We start from the raw sequence: 20,892 nt of genomic DNA, 5'->3' as shown, positions 1-20,892 counted from the left end.
ACGGTGAATGGTATTACAAAACAAAGACGCGGTCAGTGATATTACAAAACAAAGACGCAGTCAGTGTTACTAAAGAACAGACACGTGGTCAGTGTTATTAAAGAACAGACACACGGTCAGTGTTATTAAAGAACAGACACGCGGTCAGTGTTATTAAAGAACAGACACGCGGTCAGTGTTATTAAAGAACAGACACGCGGTCAGTGTTATTAAAGAACAGACACACGGTCAGTGTTATTAAAGAACAGACACACGGTCAGTGTTATTAAAGAACAGACACGCGGTCAGTGTTATTAAAGAACAGACACATGGTCAGTGTTATTAAAGAAGAAACACGCGGTCAGTGTTATTAAAGAACAGACACGCGGTCAGTGTCATTAAAGAACAGACACGCGGTCAGTGTTATTAAAAAACAGACACACGGTCAGTGTTATTAAAGAACAGACACACGGTCAGTGTTATTAAAGGACACACACATGGTCAGTGTTATTTAAGAACAGACACGCGGTTAGTGTTATTAAAGGACACACACATGGTCAGTGTTATTAAAGAACAGACACGCGGTTAGTGTTATTAAAGAACAGACACACGGTCAGTGTTATTAAAGGACACACACATGGTCAGTGTTATTTAAGAACAGACACGCGGTTAGTGTTATTAAAGAACAGACACGCGGTCAATGTTATTAAAGGACACACACATGGTCAGTGTTATTAAAGAACAGACACACGGTCAGTGTTATTAAAGAACAGACACGTGGATTAGTACTTACCACTGGTTTGTTCTGTGTCCGCTGTGGATTAGTACTTACCACTGGTTTGTTCTGTGTCCGCTGTGGATTAGTACTTACCACTGGTTTGTTTTGTGTCCGCTGTGGATTAGTACTTACCACTGGTTTGTTTTGTGTCCGCTGTGGATTAGTACTTACCACTGGTTTGTTCTGTGTCCGCTGTGGATTAGTACTTACCACTATTTTGTTCCGTGTCCGCTGTGGATTAGTACTTACCACTGGTTTGTTTTGTGTCCGCTGTGGATTAGTACTTACCACTGGTTTGTTTTGTGTCCGCTGTGGATTAGTACTTACCACTATTTTGTTCTGTATCCACTGTGGATTAGTACTTACCACTGGTTTGTTCTGTGTCCGCTGTGGATTAGTACTTACCACTGGTTTGTTTTGTGTCCGCTGTGGATTAGTACTTACCACTGGTTTGTTCTGTGTCCGCTGTGGATTAGTACTTACCACTATTTTGTTCCGTGTCCGCTGTGGATTAGTACTTACCACTATTTTGTTCTGTGTCCGCTGTATTTTCCAGTATTTTATAAATAAGCTCCAGTTCTTAGAGAAAAGAAATGATATTCGATACTAAAGCAGCTGAATAATGAATTGGAGGTTTAACGAACAACATTCTGAAAAATTAAAATTACCTGAAATAGTTCCATGGTTGCAAAAATCTCCCCTGCAAGTCTGTAAAAAAAAAAAAAAATCCAACACTCGGTCATAATCACAATGCACACACATGTCACCAAAGTAAATATAATTTTTTTTATTTAACGATGAAAAGCAATGTGAGTGTACACAATACTTTGATTTCAGTGAGTAGATGAATTGTTGTTGGATCCATAGTACATCCACGAAAATACGCATCTCCAAACTTCCCAGAATAACAAATCTATAAAATAAAACAAGATGAGTTTGTGAAACACTGATGCCCCCGTATGGCAGCAAAGTTGTTAGCAGCCAAAGTTAAAGATTTCAAAAAGTAGGTTAAATCCTAAGGTGAAGGTCACAAGATCAAACTCCTTAGTACCGAAAGACCTGTCTTATCACAAGGAATACATATATGGAAATTAAAAGTCCTTGCTTTAAGCGTTCAAAAGTTATGATGAAGGTTAATTTTTTTTAAAGTAGGTCAAACGCCAAGGTGAAGGTCATAACTTCAAAAACCTTGATAATAAAAAAATGTCTGGCTAGGGTTAAATACTGTATCCCCCGGGGCATAAAATATAAAAATTCTCGTGTTTGAAATAATTATGACTTTAAAAGACTTGATACAGTAACTAAAGAATCATCTATTAAATACATTGACTATAGAATCACTTATTGAATACAGTGACTATAGAATCACTTATTGAATACATTGACTATAGAATCATTTATTGAATACAGTAACTATATATAATCACTTATTGAATACAGTGACTATATAGAATAACTTATTGAATACAATGACTGTATAATCACTTATTGAATGCATTGAATATAGGATCACGTATTGAATACAGTGACTATAGAATCACTTTTTGAATACAGTGACTATAGAATCACTTATTGAATACAGTGACTATAGAATCACTTATTGAATACATTGACTATAGGATCAATTATTGAATACATTGACTGTAGAATCACTTATTGAATACATTAACTATAGGATCACTTATTGAATACATTGACTATAGAATCACTTATTGAATACATTAACTATAGGATCACTTATTGAATACAGTGACTATAGAATCACTTATTGAATACAGTGACTGTAGAATCACTTATTGAATATAGTGACTGTAGAATCACTTATTGAATATAGTGACTATAGAATCACTTATTGAATACATTGACTATAGGATCACTTATTGAATACATTGACTATAGAATCACTTATTGAATACAGTGACTATAGAATCACTTATTGAATACAGTGACTATAGAATCACTTATTGAATACATTGACTATAGAATCACTTATTGAATACATTGACTATAGAATCACTTATTGAATACAGTGATTATAGAATCACTTATTGAATACATTGACTATAGAATCACTTATTGAATACATTGACTATAGAATCACTTATTGAATACATTGACTATAGCATCACTTATTGAATACAGTGACTATAGAATCACTTATTGAATATATTGACTATAGAATCACTTATTGAATACAGTGACTATAGAATCACTTATTAAATACATTGACTATAGAATCACTTATTGAATACATTGACTATAGAATCACTTATTGAATACATTGACTATAGAATCACTTATTGAATACATTGACTATAGAATCACTTATTGAATACAGTGACTATAGAATCACTTATTGAATACAATGACGATAGCATCACTTATTGAATACAGTGAATATAGAATCACTTATTGAATACATTGACTATAGAATCACTTATTGAATACATTGACTATAGAATCACTTATTGAATACAGTGATTATAGAATCACTTATTGAATACATTGACTATAGAATCACTTATTGAATACATTGACTATAGAATCACTTATTGAATACATTGACTATAGCATCACTTATTGAATACAGTGACTATAGAATCACTTATTGAATATATTGACTATAGAATCACTTATTGAATACAGTGACTATAGAATCACTTATTAAATACATTGACTATAGAATCACTTATTGAATACATTGACTATAGAATCACTTATTGAATACATTGACTATAGAATCACTTATTGAATACATTGACTATAGAATCACTTATTGAATACAGTGACTATAGAATCACTTATTGAATACAATGACTATAGCATCACTTATTGAATACAGTGAATATAGAATCACTTATTGAATACATTGACTATAGAATCACTTATTGAATACAGTGACTATAGAATCACTTATTAAATACATTGACTATAGAATCACTTATTGAATACATTGACTATAGAATCACTTATTGAATACATTGACTATAGAATCACTTATTGAATACATTGACTGTAGAATCACTCATTGAATACAGTGACTATAGAATCACTTATTGAATACATTAACTATAGAATCACTTATTGAATACATTGACTATAGAATCACTTATTGAATACAGTGACTATAGAATCACTTATTGAATACAGTGACTATAGAATCACTTATTGAATACATTGACTATAGAATCACTTTTTGAATACATTGACTATAGGATCACTTATTGAATACATTGACTATAGCATCACTTATTGAATACAGTGACTATAGAATCACTTATTGAATACATTGACTATAGAATCACTTATTGAATACATTGACTATAGAATCACTTATTGAATACAGTGACTATAGAATCACTTTTTGAATACATTGACTATAGAATCACTTATTGAATACATTGACTATAGAATCACTTATTGAATACATTGACTATAGCATCACTTATTGAATACAGTGAATATAGAATCACTTATTGAATACATTGACTATAGAATCACTTATTGAATACAGTGACTATAGAATCACTTATTAAATACATTGACTATAGAATCACTTATTGAATACATTGACTATAGAATCACTTATTGAATACATTGACTATAGAATCACTTATTGAATACATTGACTATAGAATCACTTATTGAATACAGTGACTATAGAATCACTTATTGAATAGATTGACTATAGAATCACTTATTGAATACAGTGAATATAGGATCACTTATTGAATACATTGACTATAGAATCACTTATTGAATACATTGACTATAGAATCACTTATTGAATACAGTGACTATAGAATCACTTATTGAATACATTGACTATAGAATCATTTATTGAATATAGTGACTATAGATCACTTATTGAATACATTGACTATAGAATCACTTATTGAATATAGTGACTATAGGATCACTTATTGAATACATTGACTATAGAATCACTTATTGAATACATTGACTATAGAATCACTTATTTTCGTGGGGTCACATTTTTGTAGTTGGGAAATTCCACACATGAAACAAGATTCGCGGTCTAGGACTTGGTAAAGCTTTGTCCTGGGTTGCTGATTTGTTCCCTCAGCGGAATTTCCGAATCTCACACTTGTACGAATGATTTCATTTGGTCTATTTTCTAGGTAGATTAGAATTCAAGCATATGGGCATGTCCGAGCCAAGAATTAGCAAGCATAATTACATGATTTGCAAAATAAATGTCATAGAAAAGCAACCAAAAACCCAACATATTATTGCTTCCATCATTGAAAAATTTCTGAAATTTGCTCACCGCCCCTGGTTTGCATACAGCGATCACGTGGGATGATTGGTTGAAGTAAGACGTACTGGAATCCGTGACGAAACATCCCAATAACGACGACTGAACGAGCACTCTTAGGTAATGGCTGGCTTAAATGTTAGGAAGTAAAACTCAACTTTTTTTCTTTTATTTTATGAACACATCTTCCAAGACGAAGAAAGCATTTGTTTATTACCTACTATTGGCCGTATGTGTCGTAAACCTGTCAATACATAAATGCAGTTTGAATTATATAATATTACTTTGATCATGTTTCATAGTCCATAGAAATTAATTGATTTAACAATTAACTGTCAGAAAATTGGGGGGGGGGGGTGATATTGAACTTACTTATTCTGCATTTAGTGTCAATCTCCACATCTGTAGAATGTACAACGAAAAAGAAATAAAATGTTGCAATATTATATTATATAAATATTGCATGTAGTTGAGGGTAACATTGAAAATTTTCACCCCGAGAAAACCATTGTCAACCGAGGCGTAGCCGAGGTTGACAATGGTTTTTCGAGGGGTGAAAATTTTCAATGTTACCCTCAACTACATGCAATATTTGTTTTATTATACTGAATGTTAAATAAACAACAAAGCAGAAAGACTTGCGTCTGTTGACATTGATCAATCAATGTTATGCGATTTTTCGTATATCGATGCGGGTATTCGTGTTTATTACAAACGCTCAAACGACGTCGTCTAACAATCTACGGCGAACCGTACGCGCATAAATTTGACGCATGTGATAATTTTTTTATAATATCACCCGTTGTCAAGTACTGTTACCCGTTGCTAGATACTATCACCCTGGAGGGTGTGTTTTCTGTTCTCAGAGGGTAACAATATGTTTTTTCAAATGCTTCTTGACCAATCAGATTCGAGTATTTTACATGAAAGTATAATAATACATGTTATCACAATAAAGGTCTCAATGGATTTCAAGATTATAAAGAAAACTTCCAAAACTCACTACAGGATGGACAATTGAAAGAACTTCCTGAAAGAAAGAAAAAATAACAATAAGAAAAAATCGTTGTAATTTGAATGTCATCAAGCTCACTTCAAAAAATAAAAGATATATCAGACAGTACTAATCTAACTGTGGCTTTTCGCGCGTGTTAAAGACTCTGAAATTTAGAACATTGACATCAATATCACAGCGAGCTACAAAATATAGTTTCCACAATAATTAATCTAAAACACGTTGCATTCTCTGCTTGACCATTCATCCCGGCCCAGTTAACATCAAAACACATGAATAAACGATTGACATAAAAACACTTCTGGATTCATCATGGGAATGAGATTTATTAACCCCCGGATGTTTAACCTGATAGCAGTTTAAGGATGTATGCTACACCAAAGAAATTTGATGTAGATGAAAAGTGGAGGATATGTACAACAATATTTTGAAGTTGAAAAATTTCAAATTTACTTTATTTTGTCAAAAAATACAGTTTTAGTAGAAGGTAATCTGAAAAAAATTTAAAATCCCTGCTGGACTCGAACCTGCGACCTACAGTTCAGCATTCGGTATTCTTTTTTTCTTCTCTTTTATTGATTAACATTTAAACAGATATCACAGACTAATCATCAGTTACAATCACATTTAAAACACTTTGTATTTAAAATATGAACAATAATATTCCCTCTGTTTCTTTCAATAGAGGATTTCTATGTAAGAAAAACTTTTTGAACAGGTTCATTTTCTTCTCTAAAACAGTCAATTGATAATGGTTATATGAAATGTAATGTCTCAACGTATATCTACAAAGCCTTTCAATATCAATTTTCTTTTCACTTTGCAAAAAAATCTGTCCTCTTCTATAAATACAAAATCTGCATACTGATATAAAATAATTTACAAAAAATACATTCACGTTTTTGATACCCTTATGTAATGCTGTCATGAATATTTCTTCAAAGTTTAATCTGTTAAAAACATCACTTTCACAATCTTTCAATAACGATTCAAGATGATAAATAACAAAATTGTTCTTAAATTCAGCCAACTCTTTACATCTAATAAATAAATGCATTATATCCTCGCATTCTAGCATACAAATTGGACATATTTTAGAATCAGACTTCCCTATCTTAAAAAGTTTCTCATATGTAAATATAATATTGTGAAAAATTTTGAAATCCAGTTCAGTAATATCTGGTGTTTTGTATAACACCCATACCGTTTCCCATCGCTTTTCAATGGATGATTTATCATTCATATCAAGTTTATCTCGCCAATAAATATTTGACACCGGTTCTTGAAACATTTTTTGAACTAACAAATTATAAAATATTTGTACTGTACCGGATTGGAACACTATCCTTCGATCTCTATATGAAATATCAAAATTTGGCTGAAAGCATGTTCTTTTGTACTCATTTTCATGAACATAATTTTTCCATTCTTCTGGAATAGATAATAACAAATCCTTATAATTTTTTGTAATCAGTGATACATTTACCTCTGAATTTTGTTCTTGAAAAATCTCCACAATACATGATATTGGTACAAATCCCGGAATTACTTCATATGAAATATCCTTGACATGTGTAATACTAGCACTAATAAAATCTTTCCAATTCAACATTTTGTTTCTTCTTTGTACTTTCGGATTAAAAAACAGACAATAATTAAAAACATAATTTTCTTTTTCTGTAACAATGATATAATCTTTTATGGCATACCATGCACAAAATAATTCATTGTAAAACTGTGGTAGACCCTCTAAATCTGTTTTCTTAAACTGTAGTAAAAATATCTCCATTCCTGCTCCTAAATTTTGAATCTTTGATAGGAAATATCTAAAAATATGTTTCCACAGAAAATCTTTATTACAACAAAAGTGCTTTGCAAGAAACTTGAGTCTAAATGATAACATTTTTAGATAGATATCAGCTATTTTCAAACCACCATTGTGTTTTTCACCAATTATTGTTTTATAAGATACCAAGTGTGAGCCAAAATTCCATAAAAAATTGGTACATTCCTTTTGAATACTGTCTCTAGCCCATTGTGGAATCGATATAACTGACAATGAGTACCATAATTTAGACATAAACAAGGTATTAATTAAAGTGGCTCTACCTTGAACTGCTAAGGATTTCTTTCTCCATAAATTAAGAGTTTGCTTAATGTTTCTAACTTTGTCTCTCTAATTTAAATTTTCACACTCTACTCCATTTTTGCCAAAATAAATACCAAGAATTTTCATGACACTTGCCTCAGAAACACTCAATGATATCTTTTCCTGTTCAAAACTTCTACCAGTTCCTATACACATTATTTCAGACTTGTGAATGTTTATTTTGGCACCAGATGCTTTTTCATACATGCCAAATACTTTGAAAACTTCAAAAACAGAATATTTGTCACACACTGTCATTGTAGTATCATCAGCATGTTGAAACATCAACCCATTCTTTTCTGACATTGGTATTGGAATACCTCTTATTACTGTATTTTGTTTCATGACATAATTCAGAGGTTCTGCTGATAAAACATATAATAATGCAGATATTGGACAACCTTGTCTAACAGAATTTTAGTAGGAAAATATTTAGTTAAATGCCCATTATACTTTACACTACTGTATATATCCGTATAAAATATCTGTACCCGTTTTCTAAATTGGGTTCCAAAACCAAATACTTCTAATACATCAAGTAAATACTCATGACTCACTCTATCAAAAGCTTTTTCCTGATCAATTTTAACCACATAACCCTCTAAATTATCCATCTCTACCATATCAATCACATCTCTAATGCTAACTAGAGTATCTGCAATATCTCTTCCTATTATACAACAAGTCTGTGTTTCAGACACAATATTTGGTAATACCTGTTTCAGTCTATTTGCCATAACTCTTGCTATTATCTTATAATCTACATTTAACAGGTTTATAGGCCTCCAGTTTTTCAACAATTTCTTATCTCCTTTCTTCTTGTATAACAACGTAATAACACCCATTTTCATAGAGTTAGACATCGTTTGTTTTCTGTTAATTTCTTTAAATAAATTGAGTAGAATATCTCTTAATTGTGGTAAAAACATTTTATAAAATTCAACAGTCAACCCATCAGATCCTGGGCTTTTATTATTAGCCATTTCCTTGATTGCAGTTTCAATTTCTTCTTTGTTAATATCCCTTTCACACATTTCCTTATCATTTTCTTCAATTTTTCTATTCACATATGACAAAAACTGTGCCTTACTTTCAGAGTCAATTCGCACTGATGAATATAAGTTAGAATAGAAATTGTACTCTGTTTCTAAAATTGCATCAATATCCTTCTTTATTTCTTCTGTGTCACTCAACAATTCTTTTACTGAATTTGATTCTTGTCTTCGTTTTTCTAAATTAAAAAAATATTTCGTGCATTTATCTGATTCATTTGCCCACTGTGCTTTTGATCTGAGTATTGCACCCTGACACTTTTCATTTTCAAAATCTGACAATTCTTGTTTGATTGCTTCATATTTTTCAATATCAACTTGTACTCCATTTGCTAAATTTTGTGAAATTCTTTGCATTTTGTTTTGTAAACCATAATATTCTTTATTTCGTTCCCTGGCTCTAGTTTTGCTAAAACTTTGAGAAAACTTTTTGAGTTTGTATTTCAAATTATCCCACCACACCAACATTGAATTTTCATATAATATACAATTTTTTTCTCTTTCAATAATTTCTATGATTTTTGTTTTATATGTATCATCATTCAATAGCAAATTATTATGTATCCACAACCCTGATCCTCTTTCACAAACAGTATTACATGTATTCAAGTACATCACGACCATCGAATGATCGCTTAGTGTAGTTTCAACATAAAATATATTTCTAACATATGTTCTTATAACGTGTGAAACTAGAATGTAATCTATTCTACTTTGAACTAACATGTTTCCTACTAACATTTTTCTTGAAAAAACCTTTTCTCCTCTATTTCTACTTCTCCATAAATCTGCTACACCATGTTGATTCATCATATTGAACAGGGCTTTGTAACCCTGGTCATAAACATGACGTGTCTTACCACATCTATCAATCTCTGCAAGTGTGTTATTAAAATCACCTAGTATTATAAGATTCACTGAATATGGAATGATACTAGACATATATTGAAAAAAATTGGCCCTTTCTTTTGCAACGTTAGGTGCATATATGTTTATAATATCAACATTTTCATCATTTTCTTTGTATTTTATATGTAGAAATCTACCATCGCACCCTTTTACATATTGAATATTATCTTTTAATTCATTTCTAATCAAAAAAGTTACACCCTTTGACGACGTCTCAGAGTTATTGTACATAATACTTCCTTTCCATAAATGTTTATATTTTTCAATGAAGTCATCTCGCCAATGAGTTTCTTGTAAACCAATGATATCATACTTCCTTTCATCCAATAAACTCAATATCATTTTCATCTTATTTACATTACACAATCCATTACAGTTCCACGAAGTTACTATCACCATGATTGTAATTAAGAATAATAGTTTGTCCATTCTTTCCATTTCATTTATTCTTTTTTGCGTTTCTCTTCTTCTTCAATTTCTTTTTTCTTTTGGCTTTCCCCTCTACGATGATGATTTCATTTTCCGAATCTGTTCCTACATTAGAGTCACTCTCACTCCGCCCTTGAATCATGTTTTCACAATCTTGAGAGGCTTCATTCAATTCCCGCTCTTGAATTTCGTTTTCACCATCCTTAGGGGCATTTTTATTAGTAGACATATTCACTTGATCGTTTTTATTCACAATAATTTGATTTTCTGTCGTCTCAGTATGTTTCTTTTGTTTTGTTTCCGCACAAATAAGTGATTCGTCTATATTTTCGTTCTCATGTTGCACCCCTTCGTTCGCCTCTTCTGTTTCCATCTTTGTGTTACCCTCCAACACGTCCTCTTTCTCCACCTCAGACACTTCCAATTCATTGTTTTCTTCAGAACTGTGATCACTCATGCAACACTGGCATTTAAATGTCCATTCACCACACTGCTCACACAAGTGATTTTTACAGGCCCTCGCGTAGTGACCTTGCTGCTTACACTTGAAGCACACAAATTTTGGACATGCTCTAAATAAATGATCACTCACGTAACACAGCGAACACACTTTCATTTGACCGTTATGAATACACCTATGATACTCCTTTTGAAATTTCACAGTGCATGGAAAAGAGGGCATATGAGGAGGTAGTTTCACCTTAACGTACCTTGTTCCGTCAGCAATTGTAGTTCCAGGATAAAATCGTCTGTTAATCAGGTTGGGAACACTTCCCCTATAGCGAGATATTCTCGCTAAAACGCGATTATCCCTCTCTAGCGAGAATAAATAGATCCCGTACAACCGAGAAAAACACCCGCGGAGTACATCTTTTCGTGATTCACGTGAAAAGAAGAAAAAGTGATAAAATGTCTGATACTTCTGCAAATATATGAATCGAAACAAAAACACTCACGATGTGTATTGGATTTCATACTGCTTCCCTCTTATGCAGCAACTCTGATATGTAATTTCATGACTATGTTGTCAATTTCATAGAAACAATTCACATCATGTTGAGTGCGTGTCGCACTTATTCAGCGTTGCACGGGATTTGCCATTATTTTCAATAAAGACGCCAAATCACCTGTTTATGGTAATGTTTATTTCTCGCTAAAGAGGGATAATCGCGTTTTAGCGAGAATATCTCGCTATAGGGGAAGTGTTCCCAACCTGTTAATAGGTGACAGCAATTCAACACCCATTGATGTTAAAGTTTGTTCAATCTCTCCATCATCTATGTAAGCAGGAAGGTGTAAAAAACTAACAATCAGTGAAGTCTGTACAACTTCACGACATTCAAACAAATCATTGCCAAGTCTTATTCCTTCCAGCAAATATTGTGTTGGTGCTTTTCCATCAAGAGTAAGTTCATACAAATTACCTGATTTAGGCACACATGCATAAAGAGACCCCAAACCACAGTTCTCATTGACGAATTGTATTATTCCCTCGGGTTTGATGAGAGAATTGTCTCTAACATTTACAACCACAGTGTTCTCACGACAGTACTTTCTGTCTTTGAATAAATTGTTAGATCCGCCAAGATGGCTGCCACCCGACGTGGCTGCCATCTCACGTTTATGCACAATTATTTACAATGTTCTCAAAGTCTAACTATTTTACACAGAAAATTGAAACATATATACATAAAGCCTTCTGCAGAACAGCAGTCGGCAAATATACTACTCACAGTAGACGCAAAAAGGTAAATTTTCCGACACACAAAACTTCCTCGTGCTCACTACAACAAGTAGACCGGAAGTCCCGCATTCGGTATTCTAACCTACTGAGCTACTCGGCTAGGTATTTAAATAGAAAAGGAAAAGTCAAATATTGCTGATATTGATTTTTTCATCCATGTTTTTAAAGGAAATCAGCCATTATGACGATGTAGAGTACTACCTTAATTAACCGAAAGAAAGCAAGTCTCATATAAATGTCTAGGTGTTACGTAATTAGCCAAAATTAAGAATGAAATTAGTTGGAATCGGAAGAAATATTATAAGAGTTGAATTGTCAGGATGATAAATTACCGAACAAAGTTAAATACTAGTAGCTAAGGGAATGATCGTAATCAACCCTGTGTAGCGGTCGGCCGGGTTCGATCACAGGTGGCCAGTTAGGTAGAGCACCTGACTAGAGATTCAGGGGGCCCGGGTTCGAATCCCGGTCTGGTCCGTTGCATTTTCTCCTTTCCCGTTACAGATTTGGTGCCGTTTACCACCCCTGGACTTGGAGGTGAAAGTCCTCCCAGGGGCTAATAAGAACTTGGGTTGTGTCTTCAGGGGCGAAGACAATTTAAGGAGGGAGGAATGTAGCGGTCGGCCGGGTTCGATCACAGGTGGCCAGTTAGCTCAGTTGGTAGAGCACCTGACTAGAGATTCAGGGGGCCCGGGTTCGAATCCCGGTCTGGTCCGTTGCATTTTCTCCTTTCCTGTTACACCTGTTTCAGTATAACGGATATGTTTAAAATGAATGGTGCAATTCACTGAGAATCGCTACATACGTTACACGACCTGTAATAGCAAATGTAGTCCCTATATATGAATAAAATGGGTTTTTTTTTTATCAGCGCTTTTAAAGAATATTCAAATGTTGATAAGCATTTGTCTAAAATCGATATCATGTACATGTAGTAAATTAGTGAGTGGACCAACTGATTAACTATCTGTACATGTATGTATAGTCTTATCATGTTTCAGTCGGTACTCTCAATCTTTTTTTCTCCTATTGTACTTGTCTTATCATGTTTGAGTCGGTACTCTCAATCTTTTTTTCTCCTGTTGTACTTGTCTTATCATGTTTGAGTCGGTACTCTCAATCTTTTTTTCTCCTGTTGTACTTGTCTTATTATGTTTGAGTCGGTACTCTCAATCTTTTTTCCTCCTGTTGTACTTGTCTTATCATGTTTCAGTCGGTACTCTCAATCTTTTTTTCTCCTGTTGTACTTGTCTTATTATGTTTGAGTCGGTACTCTCAATCTTTTTTTCTCCTGTTGTACTTGTCTTATCATGTTTGAGTCGGTACTCTCAATCTTTTTTTTCCCTGTTGTACTTGTCTTATCATGTTTGAGTCGGTACTCTCAATCTTTTTTTCTCCTGTTGTACTTGTCTTATCATGTTTCAGTCGGTACTCTCAATCTTTTTTTTTCTCCTGTTGTACTTGTCTTATCATGTTTGAGTCGGTACTCTCAATCTTTTTTTCTCCTGTTGTACTTGTCTTATCATGTTTGAGTCGGTACTCTCAATCTTTTTTTCTCCTGTTGTACTTGTCTTATCATGTTTGAGTCGGTACTCTCAATCTTTTTTTCTCCTGTTGTACTTGTCTTATCATGTTTGAGTCGGTACTCTCAATCTTTTTTTCTCCTGTTGTACTTGTCTTATCATGTTTCAGTCGGTACTCTCAATCTTTTTTTCTCCTGTTGTACTTATTCGTTTTTCTTCCACTATTTTTATTTGATTTCATTTTTTTCTCTTTTGTATGTCATTTAGTTCCCATTAACCACCCCACATTTCTATTTTGTTAGCCTATTATTCATATCAAGAAATCATAATACTTATATAATCATTATATTTGGAATGACAAATTATCCTTTTACTTCATATCTATATTGTAATTTTTTGTGTGTATAATTATGTGGGCTTTACCTTGTACTTTTAAGGAGAAGGCTTATATAGGCATTGCCTGCTGCCTAATCCTTATTATGTTATTCATAAAAAAATACTGTTTAAATTAACCGATTAACTCTTTTCTGATGTTAACTTTGAATTTGAAGTGGAGTAAAAGGAAGTTTGTTTTGAAGTATGATTGTATTATTCAATTTTTTCTGTATATCATTTTTTGTATTTCATATGTTGGCAAACAGTTTGTAAGTATCGTGTATTTTTGTGAATTTCGTAGAAATCCATATATAAATATTAATGGAATACTGACTGTCGAGTCATTTTGTCAGCCCCTTGCCCTTGGCAAGAACTGTTGCCCATGGGCGACCTCTCCCTCCTCAAGGAACAGTTCTTGCCTTGGGGCAGACATGATAAACATTGTCCTTAAACTAGTTCAACAACTGAGTGCTACATTTACCGCTCTGGAAAATATCTTGGCAGGTATGGGTGTGTGGAGAGCCATGGACTGAAAACAAAGAATTTAGGGATCATTAACTGATAAATGCTTTCTCTATTGATCGCTCTGTATATTTGTACTATAATGTACTGGATATTATAGGTCCAAACTATGTCTACATTAGAAAGCTTTAAAAATGTCATTGCTGTTTTATACCGTTTTGGGGTGGATAAGTGAACTGGATTGCGTGCGTTGAGTGCTGTACACTTGTCGTGTGATGCGCATGCGTTGCGTGGTGTGCATGCGTAGAGTGAGGAGCAAGCGTTGTGCGATTTAAATTTCGTAATATGTTGTTTATAACGTCCAACTCTGTACGAAATAGATGTTAAGTTCATTAGAAATCACCCCTATTCTGGGTGAGAAAAAAAATAGAAGACTATAGAACAAAATCAAATGTCTGTGAAACACTGATGTACTAAACTCAAAAGTCAAGGCCATGAGGTAAAAAATCCTTGGTACCAAAAGAAATGTTTTATCACAAAGAATACACATGTGAAATTTGAAAGCCCTATCACCATGCAAAAGTTTGACCAAAGAATTTAGCTGGTAAATAGACAGACGGACAACCCAAAATCTGTCTCTGATTATGAGGGCAAAAGAATATCATTACCAGTGCTGCTTTGTCCATGGTTACAAAAGTCTCCCTGACAAATCTATTCAAAATAATAAGATGCATTGCTCATTTTTACAACATTGTAAGTCTCCACTGAAACACTATTTACGTTGTGATGAAATAACCAAGAAATGCATTGGTAGTTACATGATAATGTGGCACGGAATCTGTCGAGGTCAAAGTGCATCCCTGAACATAAGCATCACCGACCCTTCTCCAAAAACACATCTGTAAAACGAACCAACGCCTGTTAGTTCCTATCTGTACCACAGACATTCGAAGTCTGGGTACCGCTTATCTCCCCTTACCAAAACAATTAAATTATTTTACATTTTTGCCAGACTGTATCTTTTATCTCTTTCTGCATTGATTCATACAATTAATACGTGTACCTTGGATGCACTGGAATGTAATTCTTTTCAAATCCAATTTCTGCCACATTTTATAGGCGTCATAAAGAGCAGTGGGGTTCGGTGACTTTGCAAGGATCACAGACACATTGAGTCTGGGAACTGTCAATCAATGTGTCTTTCAACTCTACAACACTATTGCCGACTGATTATTCAATCTTTGCAAATTAAATAATCATATTTAGGGACTAGAGAGAGTCATTGGTCGTAACATTTATGTAACATTTATATACATTTACAATGTTTTTGCCTTCGATATTTTTACCAATTGTAATGACAGCCATTTCCTCATGAATGCGATGTAGTAGTGAACAATGTGTGTATGAATTTTGATAAATATAGTACGTCTATTTTAACAGCTGGGAATTCCGAAAGAAATGAAAGTAGAATGTAAATATGAAGAAATAGATTTCATTTTTGAAAATATGCGAGCGGATGAACTGCAATGCTTCACGCAAGCATACAACACTGTAAAAATGGAGTGGATACAAAATTTTCTGAAGGTGGTGAGGTTCACAGTACCCAGATTTTTAAAATGTGTCTGTGATCCTCGCAAAGTCACCGAACCCCACTGCTCTTTAAGACGCTTATAAAATGTGGCAGAAATTGAATTCGAAAAGAATTACATTCCAATGCACCCAAGGTAAAATGGTGGAGATGAAGTAATCCCATACTTACTGCCCCCGGTTTACATGTAGCGATCACGTGTGAATTTTCGTTAAAGTAAGGAGTCGAACCCAGGTCCGTGACAAAGCATCCCACCAACGTTGTCTGACTGAGGATTCCAACATAATACTCCGCTAAAAACAAAGAGCCATGCCACATCAGTTTCTAAATGGATTCCCCATACCCGTGGATAAGAATGATTATTTTTAGAATATGTATACCGGTAATTACCTATAGCGGGATCCACGTGTCGTAGGTCTGGAAATTAAAATACTTAAGTCAGTAATCATAACTACTCCACGCTAAATATTTCTGCTCTACAAATAGAAACACAATAAAGCTGTCGTGGACTCATTTTTACGACATTTCTTTCTTATCGAGACGGTCAGTTATGCTATGCCAATCATAGGAATATTTTACTTACTCGTGAGAAAAATTGAATAAGACAACAATAAAAATTACCGATGGATTTCTACTTACTTATCCTGCAATTGGTGTTAATTTCAGCATCTAAAACATGGCAAAATATTGCTCAGTACTACATTTCACTTAATATTTCATATTCTTTCATTGAAAACCTCAATGGATGGAAGCATGAAGCATACTCACTCCAGGAAGGGCAACTAAAAGCATTTCCTGGAGAAAATAAAATAAATTATCTAATTATTCACTATTTCATATAGCCCCATAAAGATACACGTATCATGCTTACGTCACATAAAGCTTACTTTATATGGAAAGAGTTACTTGGAGAATACCTATTTTTTTCATCTTACAAAAAACGAACATAACAATATGTTGTTTATATTACGTAGATGCAAACATTCTTTGTTTGTCATAAAAGCCAGCGTCTGTGCTACATTTACCTACCTTTACTGAGGAAATCATGGCAACTGCTTGAACTCATGAAGACGTCAGCTAAAAGTAGATATATCGAGTCAAATGTAGGGATACTGTGGCAAAGGTAGATATACCGAGACAAAAGCAAATACAATGAGACAAAGGTAGATATACTGAGACAAAGATAGAGATACTGGGACAAAGATAAAGATACTGAGACAAAGGTAGAGATACTGTGACAAAGGTAGAGATACTGAGTCAAAGATAAAGATACTGAGACAAAGGTAGAAATACTGAGTCAAAGATAGAAATAATGACTCAAAGGTAGAGATACTGAGACAAAGATAGAAATACTGAGACAAAGATAGAGATACTGAGACAAAGATAGAAATACTGAGACAAAGATAGAAATACTGAGTCAAAGATAGAAATAATGACTCAAAGGTAGAGATACTGAGTCAAAGATAGAAATACTGAGTCAAAGGTAGAGATACTGTGACAAAGGTAGAGATACTGAGTCAAAGATAGAAATACTGAGTCAAAGGTAGAGATACTGAGTCAAAGATAGAAATACTGAGTCAAAGATAGAGATACTGAGTCAAAGATAGAAATACTGAGACAAAGGTAGAGATACTGAGTCAAAGATAGAAATACTGAGTCAAAGGTAGAGATACTGAGTCAAAGATAGAAATACTGAGTCAAAGGTAGAGATACTGAGTCAAAGATAGAAATACTGAGTCAAAGGTAGAGATACTGAGACAAAGGTAGAGATACTGAGACAAAGATAGAGATACTGAGACAAAGGTAGAGATACTGAGACAAAGGTAGATATACTGTGACAAAGGTAGAGATACTGAGTCAAAGGTAGAGATACTGAGTCAAAGGTAGATATACTGAGACAAAGATAGAGATACTGAGACAAAGATAGAGATACTGAGTCAAAGATAGAGATACTGAGTCAAAGATAGAGATACTGAGTCAAAGGTAGATATACTGAGACAAAGATAGAGATACTGAGACAAAGGTAGAGATACTGAGACAAAGGTAGATATACTGTGACAAAGGTAGAGATACTGAGTCAAAGGTAGATATACTGAGACAAAGATAGAGATACTGAGACAAAGATAGAAATACTGAGTCAAAGGTAGAGATACTGAGTCAAAGATAGAAATACTGAGTCAAAGATAGAGATAATGAGACAAAGGTAGAGATAATGAGACAAAGGTAGAGATACTGAGTCAAAGATAGAGATACTGAGTCAAAGGTAGAGATACTGAGACAAAGGTAGAGATACTGAGACAAAGGTAGAGATACTGAGTCAAAGATAGAGATACTGAGTCAAAGGTAGAGATACTGAGACAAAGGTAGAGATACTGAGACAAAGGTAGATATACTGAGTCAAAGATAGAGATACTGAGTCAAAGGTAGATATACTGAGACAAAGATAGAGATACTGAGACAAAGGTAGAGATACTGAGACAAAGGTAGAGATACTGAGTCAAAGATAGAGATACTGAGTCAAAGATAGAAATACTGAGTCAAAGATAGATATACTGAGACAAAGATAGAGATACTGAGACAAAGGTAGAGATACTGAGACAAAGGTAGAGATACTGAGTCAAAGATAGAGATACTGAGTCAAAGGTAGATATACTGAGACAAAGATAGAGATACTGAGACAAAGATAGAGATACTGAGTCAAAGATAGAAATACTGAGACAAAGATAGATATACTGAGACAAAGATAGATATACTGAGACAAAGGTAGAGATACTGAGACAAAGATAGAGATACTGAGTCAAAGATAGAGATACTGAGTCAAAGATAGAGATACTGAGTCAAAGATAGATATACTGAGACAAAGATAGATATACTGAGACAAAGGTAGAGATACTGAGACAAAGGTAGAGATACTGAGTCAAAGATAGAGATACTGAGTCAAAGGTAGATATACTGAGACAAAGATAGAGATACTGAGACAAAGATAGAGATACTGAGACAAAGGTAGAGATACTGAGTCAAAGATAGAGATACTGAGTCAAAGGTAGATATACTGAGACAAAGGTAGAGATACTGAGACAAAGATAAAGATACTGAGACAAAGGTAGAGATACTGGGACAAAGATAGAGATACTGAGACAAAGATAGAGATACTGAGACAAAGGTAGAGATACTGGGACAAAGATAGAGATACTGAGACAAAGGTAGAGATACTGAGACAAAGATAAAGATACTGAGACAAAGATAGAGATACTGAGACAAAGATAGAAATACTGAGTCAAAGATAGAAATAATGACTCAAAGGTAGAGATACTGAGTCAAAGATAGAGATACTGAGACAAAGATAGAAATACTGAGTCAAAGATAGAAATAATGACTCAAAGGTAGAGATAATGAGACAAAGGTAGAAATGCCGAGTCAAAGATAGAGATACTGAGACAAAGGTAAAGATACTGAGACAAAGGTAGAGATACTGTGACAAAGGTAAAGATACTGTGACAAAGGTAGAGATACTGAGACAAAGGTAGATATACTGAGACAAAGATAGAGATACTGAGACAAAGGTAGAGATACTGAGTCAAAGATAGAAATACTGAGACAAAGATAGAGATACTGAGTCAAAGATAGAAATAATGACTCAAAGGTAGAGATACTGAGACAAAGGTAAAGATACTGAGACAAAGGTAGAGATACTGAGTCAAAGGTAGAGATACTGGGACAAAGATAGAGATACTGAGACAAAGGTAGAGATACTGAAACAAAGATAGAGATACTGAGACAAAGATAGAAATAATGACTCAAAGGTAAAGATACTGAGACAAAGGTAGAGATACTGTGACAAAGGTAGAGATACTGAGACAAAGGTAGATATACTGAATTAAAGGTAGAAATTTTGAGTCAAATATTTAAATGCATCACATTAACCGACTCGTCAATCATTTCAGTCTACTCTGTATGCAACAATAGACGTGTTGGTTATCGTGAGATTTTGTTAGTCGTCCAATACAGTGTGTGACTGGTTCCCAGTTATTGTGCACTGATTCTGTCTTCAAATTACCCTAAGAAGGAAAGTATCCCAGTAAGTAGCTGAATTTCACTCACCGTATACTATCTGTATGAAGACAAGCAGTCGGGAAAACATCATGAACGACGTAAAGCACTCGAGAGATAAGAATATAACATCAGCGGGCACTTTAGGTTATCTTTGTTGTCAGATGTTCAGCAAACACTATGTACATGTTACATGTCCAGACAGGTTTATTACGTAACTTGACAAGCAACTTTTCTTTTTTTAGTAGTATTATCTAGCGGAAGTGGTGACCTAGCGGTTAGGGCGCTCGCTTCGAGGACAGGAGGCCTCGGGTTCAATTCTCGATTCCGGCACCGCTTCTTAAGACAATTAACATAGGTTGGGCAAGCACCTGGCATAAGAGGGGAGAGATTTCACTGCAGTTTTAGTATGACAGTAACATACAATGATAAAGAATTATTCAGTTACATGCACTATAGTAAGCGAAGTCAATATCAAGCGCCATGGATTTGAAATTTAGATAGATAGCTAAATCGAAAATTGTCGCCTCATTTGAGCCTACTCTTTTACTATGGATTAC

The 20,892-nt window shown here is 34.0% G+C and overlaps 2 protein-coding genes across 2 annotated transcripts in view; both read right to left on the bottom strand.

The window, feature by feature from the left end:
* LOC125680118 (uncharacterized) overlaps positions 1-20,456 on the bottom strand; it is a 51,915-nt gene extending 31,459 nt beyond the window's left edge. The window contains exons 1-17 of the mRNA XM_056153515.1: positions 20,384-20,456; positions 17,312-17,359; positions 17,051-17,077; positions 16,922-16,951; positions 16,673-16,699; positions 16,454-16,575; positions 15,513-15,593; positions 15,363-15,405; positions 14,909-15,061; positions 14,714-14,761; positions 6,040-6,066; positions 5,409-5,438; positions 5,254-5,280; positions 5,049-5,167; positions 1,584-1,670; positions 1,426-1,465; positions 1,280-1,336 (exon numbers count right to left, since the gene is read on the bottom strand). Of these exons, the coding sequence (XP_056009490.1) occupies positions 1,280-1,336; positions 1,426-1,465; positions 1,584-1,670; positions 5,049-5,167; positions 5,254-5,280; positions 5,409-5,438; positions 6,040-6,066; positions 14,714-14,761; positions 14,909-15,061; positions 15,363-15,405; positions 15,513-15,593; positions 16,454-16,575; positions 16,673-16,699; positions 16,922-16,951; positions 17,051-17,077; positions 17,312-17,359; positions 20,384-20,426 (1,009 nt within the window). The 5' untranslated portion in view covers positions 20,427-20,456. The remainder of the gene's footprint in view (positions 1-1,279; positions 1,337-1,425; positions 1,466-1,583; positions 1,671-5,048; positions 5,168-5,253; positions 5,281-5,408; positions 5,439-6,039; positions 6,067-14,713; positions 14,762-14,908; positions 15,062-15,362; positions 15,406-15,512; positions 15,594-16,453; positions 16,576-16,672; positions 16,700-16,921; positions 16,952-17,050; positions 17,078-17,311; positions 17,360-20,383) is intronic.
* On the bottom strand, positions 8,724-12,343 carry LOC125680821 (uncharacterized). Its single transcript, XM_048920590.2, has 2 exons — positions 11,804-12,343; positions 8,724-11,339 (listed from the first exon to the last, which is right to left on the bottom strand). The coding sequence occupies exons 1-2, from the start codon at positions 12,202-12,204 to the stop codon at positions 10,601-10,603; spliced, it is 1,140 nt and encodes a 379-aa protein (XP_048776547.2). The 5' UTR covers positions 12,205-12,343; the 3' UTR covers positions 8,724-10,600.
* Positions 20,457-20,892: the final 436 nt, after the last annotated feature.

This window comes from Ostrea edulis, chromosome 2, assembly GCF_947568905.1.
Source record: "Ostrea edulis chromosome 2, xbOstEdul1.1, whole genome shotgun sequence".
Classification (NCBI taxonomy): domain Eukaryota; kingdom Metazoa; phylum Mollusca; class Bivalvia; order Ostreida; family Ostreidae; genus Ostrea; species Ostrea edulis.
Note: the sequence above shows the minus strand (reverse complement) of the source record. Positions and strands in the feature narration are given on the sequence as shown.

Bases quoted from the DNA above. Each gene is read 5' to 3' on its own strand.
- LOC125680821 (XM_048920590.2), bottom strand. From the start codon at position 12,204: ATGGCAGCCACGTCGGGTGGCAGCCATCTTGGCGGATCTAACAATTTA. The intron at 11,340-11,803 runs GTTGGGAACACT...CCTGATTAACAG, and splicing joins TTGCTGTCACCTATTAACAG to ACGATTTTATCCTGGAACTA.